Source organism: Carassius auratus, chromosome 41 (assembly GCF_003368295.1).
Source record: "Carassius auratus strain Wakin chromosome 41, ASM336829v1, whole genome shotgun sequence".
Classification (NCBI taxonomy): Eukaryota; Metazoa; Chordata; class Actinopteri; order Cypriniformes; family Cyprinidae; genus Carassius; species Carassius auratus.
In genome coordinates, this window is record NC_039283.1 from 759330 (window position 1) to 770586 (window position 11257).

At 35.8% G+C, this 11257-nt stretch overlaps 1 protein-coding gene across 1 annotated transcript; it reads right to left on the minus strand.

The window, feature by feature from the left end:
- Positions 1-600: 600 nt before the first annotated feature.
- LOC113059737 (purine nucleoside phosphorylase-like) lies at positions 601-10646 on the minus strand. The gene is made up of 6 exons (XM_026228289.1): positions 10544-10646; positions 8187-8359; positions 6114-6217; positions 2302-2477; positions 2014-2204; positions 601-1022 (listed from the first exon to the last, which is right to left on the minus strand). The coding sequence occupies exons 1-6, from the start codon at positions 10564-10566 to the stop codon at positions 775-777; spliced, it is 915 nt and encodes a 304-aa protein (XP_026084074.1). The 5' UTR covers positions 10567-10646; the 3' UTR covers positions 601-774.
- Positions 10647-11257: the final 611 nt, after the last annotated feature.

The window sequence follows — 11257 nt, forward strand, 5'->3', positions numbered from 1 at the left end:
CTTCAAAATCATGCTTAATAAAATAATATTGAATAGCAAATATAGATATCGGTGTAGTTACTGCATCTAGTAGCAGCAAGGGCTAACTGCTGATGCTAACCAACTAAATATTATTACACAGGGCGTAATACAATCATTGATCTTGTCACATATACAAAACCACTAGCTATTTTTTGCAGTGCCTTTTTAAAAATATTCAGAGAATGCCCTGGCAGAAAATTACCAGTACCTTTTCCGTTATTGCATTATACAGCATACAGACATTTTCTTCAAGTCTGGCCTTCCTGTAGCAAAAGCAATAGAGCATGTCTGACAACACCAAGATTATGGGTTTCATTTTCAGGAAAAGCAAGGACTTTTTTTTTTTAAGGTGAACTCTGAATACAGTTTTAGTCACTTTGAATAAAATGAATAAAAGCATAGCTCTAAATGTAAACCTTAAAACACGACACAATACCTAACCCAAAACGCCTGTGAAAATTAAATGTAGAAAATTTCCTTATATCAACATGGTCCTTTTCTTAAAGTGTAGATTTTTCAGTTTCCAGACCCTTAAATACATGTTCCACGTGAGCTGTCAAATGTTTTAAAACTCATCTGGTCATTTCAAGGGAGATTTATTAACAATGTAAATAAAAGGTACAGTGAGGAGTTAACACTGGAAGTTTTCAACCATCCAGATAAAAAAGGCTAAGCATAACATGGAGCCTTTAAGATCTGTAGTGTACATTCACATGACTTCCAGAGCCTTAATTTCAGCTGAACTGATTGAAACTACATGGCATTTGAGTAGATGCTGTTGCTGTTGTTGATGGTCTCCACTTGGTCAGAGCGAGCGATGAAGGTAATGAGCATGTTCTGGAGCATCTCAGCTCTCATCTTGCTGATATGCAGGACCTCCTCATGATTCACTTTCTCCTCATGACTGTAGTCCAGAGAAACCTTGTTGGTGATGAGTGAGAGACCCAGGACCCGCAGTCCGCAATGCTTGGCTACAGTCACCTCAGGAACCGTGCTCATGCCTGAAAGGGCAGCAGGAGGAAAGGAGAAAGAGAAAAAGACTCTTAATTAAATGGCAGTCATCTCTGTTATGGCACAGTAGGTGATTCATTAATAAAGCAGACCGGGTCTCGTAATACTTAATGAGGACTATTGGGGTCTTGTTGGATACACAGGAAGAAGGACTCACAAAGTAACCGAAATGGGCCAGTCACTGACCGTTCTAGCCAGGGGGGCCCACTTAGCATGTACCCCACGGTGCTGCTGTTTGGTAATCAAAGCCTAATTATCTAAGACATCATTCAGCTCACCGAGGGCCAGCAGTGAGTATAGTTTTTTGCCAATTATATGGTTAAGAGAGTTATTAAGATCACTGATTAACCTAATCACACTGATTGAAGTGGGTTACTCTGGCCCTTCAGGTGGACCTAACCTCCATTAGTTAACATTGCAGGTCCCCTCTGCTAATATGGCACATTATTATTAACCAGCTATAACTTTCATGAAAGACCAATTAAAGGAGAAGCACTACACACAGATAAGAAAAAAAAGCAAGTTAAGAGAGGACATCTGATACAGCAGTGAGGAACTGACTATACACTGCTGTGATTCATTTATTTATTGTACATACTACTATAGAATTTACTGATTTATATATGAAATTTTAGTTTCTGTAATTTTTTTTTATTTTATTTTTTGTGCTTTTGTCATTTTATTTCTTAATTTCTTTCTTTATTTACTTATTTCAGTTATTGAATTATTAGGCACATTGTCTAATTAAAATTTTTCAAATTTTGTTTGTTTTCATCACCACCTTTATTTCAATTAAAGAAATGCTTAGTAAAATGTTAATTTAATAACAACACTGCATCACACTGCAGCGGAAGTGTTTCAGTCTATTTCATGTATCCAGTTAAATAATCAAATTAAAACAATTAACACACAATCCTGTTCCTCTTTAATTTTTTTTATGTGTTTTTGCCACTTTTTTCCTTGTGTACTGATTGTCCATACCAACAGAGTCGCTCCCCAAGATGTGTAGCATGCGTGCCTCAGCGATGGTCTCAAAGTTGGGTCCACTAACCATACAGTAGACACCCTCACGCACAAAATTAGAGTAGCCCAGCTCAGCAGTGATGTCCAAAACAAGTTTCCTCAGGTCTTTGCTGTATGCGTCAGACATGCAAGGAAACCGGATCCCAAATCTGAGGAAGAGATTATAAAACGGAAAATAGTACTGTCAAATATTTCATACTTTTAATCACATTTTATTCTGCCGTTTTCTGTCCCTTATCTGCATACCGTTCATCATTGGGTCCACACAGTGGGTGCTGTCCAGCAAACCCTGGCAAGTTAATATGGTCTTTAATGACCATGATGTCTCCCACTTTGAAATCCTGACAAAGACCTCCCGAGGCATTTGTCACAGCGATGGTCTCCACACCCATCAGTTTAAAGATCCGTACGGGGAACGTGACCTGGAAAAATTCCCACAGAAAATACAAGATGTTACTTACAGCACAGAAAGTCTCTGACTAAAATTATTAAATTAATGATTTTTATTAAGCCTTTGCCTCTTAGGTTCAGACATATTTAATGGAATATATGGAAGATAAAGATGTAAAAATAGCTTGTGGTATGTGCGGTTTGTTTCTGCATCTTCTCAAATTTGGACAAGAAAAGAATCAAAAGTACATAAATAAAGCAAAACAAGGGGCCAACACGGGGTCATTGAAAAGGTGTACTAAGCAGTCACCATGGGGCACCACCATCTGAAGGGGGCGCCAATTAGTGTCCAAAGGGTTAGTTAACCCAAATTGTACATTTTGTCATCATTTGCTCATTATCAAGTTATTCCAAACGACCAAAACCCCTATGAGATTCTGTTCTGTTGGCACCAAAGATATTTTGAAACGTTTTGGCCAGGAATATTTTGAATAATCGTGTCATTATTCATGAATATACTAGAAACATTATAAACATTTTGACTTAGTTCACATAATGAATGAATGAATGTGGGTGTGTTTTATTAATTCTTAAACATATTCATCTAATTGACTTCAAAATGTATTTACTTCTCAGTTAAGATCTAAATTATGGTGTCAAAATGGTCTTAAATGGCCCTGGACCAACATTTATTTATGTGTTTAGACATTTGTTTGTAACTAAATATGGCAACATGCACAGGCCTAATTGTGCAATGGGTTTCCACGGTGTCTCAAAGTTTTAGGCAGGTATTAAATAAGCTTTGGTGATTCTAAATGGGATAAATATAGGATTGTAAAGCAGAGAGCCATTAAGGGAGGTGTCAGTGCAGGCAGGAGATGAATAATGAACTTGCGGGCTCAGTACAAGCACAGCTCAATAGGGATGTCACAGTCTGTCAGCTTGCTCTCCAGCTGATGAACCAGGGTGGATGTGCCTCATTACAGCTATACACAGATGGGTCACCATGGGGTGGACCCAAGAAAATACACCCCAATTTGATACCCTCTAAATCAAAGCTGACTTCTTTGCGGAACTCTCAGAGATCATATCGCTTCAGTCTTTAACTCCCCTGGAAGAATTGGTCTAGGTGTTGCATTATAGGTCTATAGATGGTCCGTTGATTACCTGTCACCAGCAGCCTGATAAATGTGCACAATTAAGGAGTAATGAAAATATGTCTATAAGACAATTTTGTATGTCTTGGCACTGTGTCATGAATTGGCATACATTTCAATTTCATACAGACAAGAAGGGAGGAATTCACTAAGAATGAATTGCGCTTGCTCACTGATAGCATCTGTAGTCTTTTAGCACTTGATTCACTGATTTATGCACATTAGATATGAGAAAATTACAGAAATTCTGTTATGCCTGATTTCTGCAAGCAATGTAAATTGTACCAAAAATAGAGCTGAAATAAATAGCAATCCCACAACTAGAATAATCCCAATGAATTACATTTAAATAATCATCGTCTGCTTAAACTGAACATGGTTTAGTGAACAATAAGCAAGAATATTTCACAATCCTACATTATTAAATAAATAAATATACACATTGTGTGAACGTCCCTTTAACAGTTTAAATAAGCCCTGTAAATGCATCTGAACCCCATAAAGCTGCTTTACTTGCTGCAGAGAAACAGAGGTCATTGAAAGACCCAAACAAGCTCAACTGTCCAATTACCCTCCACGGCACATCTGTCCATAACAAAGAGTTCACTGAAGCAAGCCATAATAACTGTTTGTGTTACCAAGGGCAAACATGAAAGCAAGTTAAACTGTAAATGAAATAAGTCGGGTGCACTTTTAGGGCACGGGGAGTTGGCATAGAATTGCACAGTGACTCACAGAAATGAGTCAGCTAAAGGGAAAGGAACAGTGGACTGAAGGTACATTTACAAACAGGCTGTCACAGTTTGACAAAGGATTGAATAACCAGATTGGTCGAGCTCCTGCTTATTATATGAGGAGCTTCAAAATTTCAGCTTTTGCGCAAACAAGATGTGGGGGCTTTTTCTTTTAACGAGCCGTTTTAGGAGGGTGTGAACAAGTCTTAACTTTTATAAAGAATATCTCTTTGGATTTGACACTTTATTCTTTGCAGCTTTACAGATCTTCTTTATGCACAAAGAGCTTGAAACACTCCAAAGAGAAAGGAAAAACTGAAATCGCATCATAATTTCTAACAATAAATACATTTTTTATTTTTTTTTAAATGAATAAATGAATATTACAAAAGCTCATAACAAAATTGCTAAAGACTGAACTATATATTAAACATAATTAGCAACTACATAAAATATAATAACTGGGAATATGAAAGATAAAGCTAATTCAAAATATGAATAAACATAAACAGTTCTAAAATGCGTATTATTATCAGCATCAAGCTAAATTCATAACCTTTCAGCACTTTACTTTTAGGTTCACAATTAAAAAAAATATTGGGCTGGTTCGTCCACACAATATTTGTCTTTTTAAATGCAAAAAGGTAAATTAAAAACGCATGTACTTGTCAGACAAATGTTAGGAAGTTGCACTAGCTATGCTAATTACTCATTTATTAATGGGTGAAAATATAACAAAAAATACTATTTTCAACATTTGCCTGTTAAGATCTGAGAATCACTAAGTGTATTCTTGCATCCTGTTTAGGACGGGTAATGGGATGCAGTGTCAGTGTGTTTTATGTGCCACAGCTATTAAGACATTAAATACAAAATAGTGTTTTGAAAGGCTGGAGTTTGCTAATGCAGGGTGTTTATGGATTTAATGCCCTAGCAGCATATTATGAGTGAAAAGCTCTTGACTGGCTGAAGAGGGCATGTGGCCATGACAACTGATTGTAATGCATTGTCTCATGTTGACAGGGCTGCAATTACAGTGCCAGTCTCACCCCAGGGCAAGAGGTTGTAGATTCCTCTGTAATTCATTAAAAAATGGCTTTCTGGCCCCATGTGCAACAGATAAATTATTCCCCTGGACAGACTTTGATGGAGAGAAAGCCAAGAGCTAACATAATTCATGCTGCTTAGTTGAATTCCGGGTTATATTAACATGGAAAACTGGTAAATTAACCAAAACTTTCAACTGATTTGAAAATGTATTCACAATGAATATAATATTTTTCATTGTTAACATGTTAAGGAATGCAGTTCCATTTAAAATGAAAACAAAACAGAAAATATGGTCCGTGGTTGGTTGAAATGGATAACAAGTAAACTGAATGTTGTCAATGAACTGCTTTGATATGAGAATGACAGCAGCAGTGTTCAGATAATTTCTTCTTCGCATCTGCATTCTCAGCATTCAGCCTCTGTATTCATGTGTTGTGGCTCATGATTGTGACAGATAAAGGTAATCGCCCATACAGGAGGTAACAGCTCCTTTCTGTTTTTACAAATATGCCCAGTTTACAATAAGTTCACTTGTCCTTGAGGTGATTCAAAGAGAAGCTAATGCCGCTTCTTGAAACATACAGCACTATACGTTGAAACACCGATGCCCCCGAAATGGGGTTTGTGAAATAGATTTTACTTCAAGTAAAGAAGCCACTGAGTTTGTTGCAATTGAAGCTGTGGTATTACCTGCAACAGAGGCATCAAACCGTTTATTTGAGCTCACCTTACACAATGAGTAACCCTCGTAGAGATGAAACCTTCCTTGCATGAAGACACATGACTTGCCTTTGATTTGACCAAACACCAGGCACCCTTCATGACCAGGAACTATAAATAAAAAGACAAACATATAAGTAAAAAACAATAGGTAAAATTTTTTGCAGGTATTTTTATATTGATTTGCTTTATAGAATCATGTGATGTATGAATCGGTTTGATGATAAAATGCACTGTATCGGGCTCTAAAGCTGTCTTTACCTGATTAAGAACCTGCTGCTGTAAAGCATTTAGTCTTTGCTGTCTCCCTAATATATTGCGTCTACCTAAGGGGTTACTCATCTAATCCATAACCTCTCCGTAATGAGTAAAAAAGGGTCAGATGCTGCCATTGATAACAGAAGCCATCTAATGCTTTTCTATAATGTAACGTTAAATGACTAATGACTGATCCCAAGTCTCAGAGGTCCTGCTGGCTTGGCTGTATTTCAGAGTTCATCAATTTGCATTTGCATGTTCACTTTGCTCATTCAACATCGGAAAAGTTGAAATCTGCTGCTTTGGGATGACTGCTGATGTCATCGAGGATGGCATTAGTGTGACTGATTAAGTATCATTAGTGTGCAAACAGGTGGAGAAAACATTGTTTTCTACATTGATGAGCAAATAGGAGGCTGCAGTTTGTTAGTGGCTTCACGAACTTACTTTGACATGGAAACGAGCCGCCTGAGCCAAGTGAATTGGAGCTTATGTAAATATAACCTTGAATTTTGGCTGATGCGATTTGTTTGGCCCTAAAACCTGCAGCGTAATGAGGTTCTACTGGAATAATGGCTCTGTTTTTCCAGGGGCCGATTCCTCTTTTCTTGCATGAGCATTGACGAATGACTCTGAGAAAAAAAAACTCACTCAGAGAGGTTGGTTATTACACTCACCGTGAAATTTATTTCCTGCAACATTGTAAAAATGAATGAGAAGTTTCAGTGCATGCTGCCTGGGCAGATTGTCTATCTATCTATCTAATATATAATATATAATTCTAATATACATATAATTATATACAAAAATATGCACTAAAATAATATTATTAACCATGTATACATATTAATATTATATCTGTATAATCACGTTAAAACGAAAAAATTTTTTTTACCTGTAGCAGTTACACGTGAGTATATATTCTATTCTGTACATCTTTAAACTGTCTTAAACTGTCACTACATAAGTTAATTTGTTGATAGGCCACATTTTCAAGAATTTAGGTTTTTACATCTATATGGTGTATAGTGACACTAAAGTGATTTGATTTTTGATTTGACACTTGGTGATTTATATGAATGATGCAATGGGCAATGAGAAGAATTTATTATTTAAAAAATGAGCACTGAGCACAGAGCATCCATAGTTCTCATTATTCAACCTGTCAGTCATTTCTCTGTTGGTCTCCATAAACCAGCTAATTTAAATTATGAAGTGGATTAGAAAAAGAAGGACAACACAAATGGATTCTAAGACCCTTATTATACTTTCCTTTAATTACAAGTGCTCTTATTCTTCAGCCATCATTCAAGTACACACACACACACACACACACCTGCTACAGGTGGTGCAAATATCATGTGATTCTTCAGAATGCTTCTCAAGATTATTCACCTCGCTGTATAAATATTTAAACCTGTCCAAGATATCATAGTATGAACTCCCTGTGGCAGATATTAGAGCCTATTTTTGCTCCAGTCATGATATTTTATTCATAGGCAATAGTTATTCATTTTATAGCTCACATTAGCAGGAGCTGGACATAATTTGTTAACCGTACAATACAATGAGGGACAGAATGAAAACCTCTTGCTTTCAGATTCGCTCCCTGCATGAGCAACAACTCCTGTATCAGCTAGCGGCTTTTTTAACGACCTAACATGCTGACCGAAATGACCACACTGTGTAAATTACCAACTACACAAAACAAGAAAGAAAGAAAGAAAGAAAGAAAGAAAGAAAGAAAGAAAGAAAGAAAGAAAGAAAGTGGTGTAAACTGTTCCTCCAGTTCGGCTCTGATACGTTTCCATGGATCCATTACCTGTGCTGACTGGGAAATTGGGAATGTCCTCATAGCGGAAGGTCTGTTTATTTGAGACACTGTCTGCGAGAAGTCCCAGTCCAGAGCCGCACACGATAGCTATCTTTGGTCTGTGTCTCGTCCTGCTCAGCAGCCATTCTGTAGTCAGTTTGCAGTCATCAAAGGAACAGCAGCTGAGTTAGGAGAAAGAAAGAATGATGGCCAGATACATTAGAACAGGTCACATTGATAACTGCTCAAATGATGTCAGATAAGAGGCTAAGTGGCAATAGTCTTCTAGAGTCTTCTGATTATTAGTCAGTGCTTACAATGAGAAACATGACAATCTTTCAAAATGCAAACTCAACATCACAATAAGTTCAAAGCATCAAGATAAAAAAAATTATTGACTGGTTTATTTTGAAATGTTAAAACAAAAGCAATATATTCATATTGTATTCATATTATATTTAATTTGTGGAATCCCAGATCATTTGAAAACCATTTATTTGTTAATGTTGTTTTTAGAATAAATAAATAAATATTCATTAGAACAAGATACAAATCCAAGTTTACTTTAAAAGCATTTAATAATATTAATATTAAAATATGATAGTTTTTTAAAGATCATTATCTTGTGTATTTGATGTAACAGAATATGCTGACATGCTTTAATGTTAGAAAAACACATAATTTTTCAAATACTATACATTATTGTAGGTCCTCTATGCCACAGCTCTCTCAAAAACATCGCTTTCTACAAAGTCCCTCCTTCTGACAAGTGCAGTCTGCTCTGATTGGCCAACTGACCCAGTGCATTGTGATTGGCCGATCACCACAAGCACTTGTCGGAAATGTAACGCCCCTTTTCATAACCGCGAGCTTCATCTTTCAAAATAAATGTAAGGAAAGTTAATAATGTCCATAGTTTTACCATCAGTTCAAGCCAGAAAGGGGAACAAAGTCATGTGACAGACACAGTGATGAAGCTCGTATGTGTTTGCATTACAGAAGCCTCAGACGGGTAAGACATCTGACTCCACTGTGAGTGACCTTGTCTCTCACTCTCTCTCTCTCTCAATCACACACACACATGCGCTCTCACACACCCACACACACACGCAACGCACAAAACTCCGCATTTGAACATTCAATAGCAAATACTTAAACTAATAATAATTCATACTTACAGTAGCTGATTCAGAAGTGCCAGATTGTCTTAGTAAAGTCAGAATTACCCCCTCTCCTAGGTTCATGAAACGGTCATCCATAAAATGCGTTGCTGTTCTCTGGTACGTAATCTTAAAGATTCCTAAATGCAATTACTTTAGGAAGGCTAAATAAAGTGCTTTTGCCTAGATACACACAGCATCTCCCTGACATTGCTGCTTCAACACTAACTGCGATTTCTGAAATCATGCCTTTTTTCTTTGTTTGACCATTTTAGCGGCATTACACAAATATTTCCACATAGTGACGTAGACATGTATATATATGTATATATGTATACATATATATATATATATACATATACATATACATATACATATATATATATATATATATATATATATATATATATATATATATATATATATATATATATATATATATATATATATATATACATACTGGAAAACAAGAAAAATACAGATTAATAATAATAATTATTATTATTCTTTTATATAAATTTTTTTATTTGTGATCAGATATAAGTACACAATACAAAAATACAGAAAAGACCTTCACATTAATATATAAACAATCAAGCTCTACTTTGACAGCTCACAATAACTGTGCTGTAGAAGACCACATCATTTTTATTATGTCTCAAGATTTCCAGTCAGTTATGAAAATCTAATGCCATATAATTCACACCGGAAATTAACTAATATGAATGAAACCTCAGAGACTCTATTGATATTTGAAAACTGGCTGGTTGCAAAAATCTGAAAATATAAACCTGACATATTTGTGGTTGAATAAGTAAAAGCTAAGAAGACAGTGAAAATGCAAATAGTGGACACATTCAGAGTTTCTGAATGGAGTTTTGAAGAGTCCAAAATGCAAATTTACAGCATGCGATTTTCAAGGCTCCATGTAATTTGCATCTCATTTAAAGATAATTCTGCTCAATATTGTGACTCAGCTGTGTTTGTCAGGCCTGACATATTTTTATTGACCATTACAGATTTGATTAAATGCATAAGAGATCTAAGATAACAGCTGTGAATTAAAATTACATTATCTATACTGACTCTTTTAGCTCAGTAGTAAATGTAAAAATACTTTTTCATCTGTAAAGTTTTTAATAATAATTGCTTTATACATTAACTTTTTTATGTAAATTATAACAATGACATAAAACTAAAATTTACCATGAGTTTTCCTTGGTGTGCATGATCTCAGTCAAAGGTGGTCACTGGCTGATAGCACCTGGAAAACGTGTGTACTTGTCTTATCAGAACAGATAAGAGACAGAAAGAGAGAGAGAGAGAGAGAGAATAACCTCTCAAAGGACTTTAAGGTCTTGTCTCATTGGCTGCGTAAATGTATAGTGGGAATTCTCCATATTTTTCTAAGAAATTATATGACTCCCCTTTGAAACTTTACCTTCAGACACACACACACACACACACACACACAAATAAGAATACATTTTCCAGTAAGTTTTCATTTTCTGCTACATCAATAGAATTACATTTTCCATTCTAAATCAATAGAATAGATTTTTTCCCCAATGAATTGTCAAATATTTTGCTTTGTAGAAGCTGTACAATGACCATAGCTTGAAAAAAAAATAATGAAAACACATAGTCTACCCACACCAGTCAATAAGACTGTCAGAAGGGGCAGAGTGACTTATAGTATGGTAAATATGAAACATGTTTACATGTTTGTGCACTTTGCTGAGCTGTGCCATTACTGAATACATAATAGCTTAGAGCCTCATGGTCCATTATAAATCGCCAATGCTTTTATACTGGCTTGGAAAAGTATTGGCACACTCAGTACTGGAGCAGTGCAACTCGAAATCTTAATACTCTGATGCATTTACAGCAGTGTCTGAGACATCATTTCTACACAGAGAT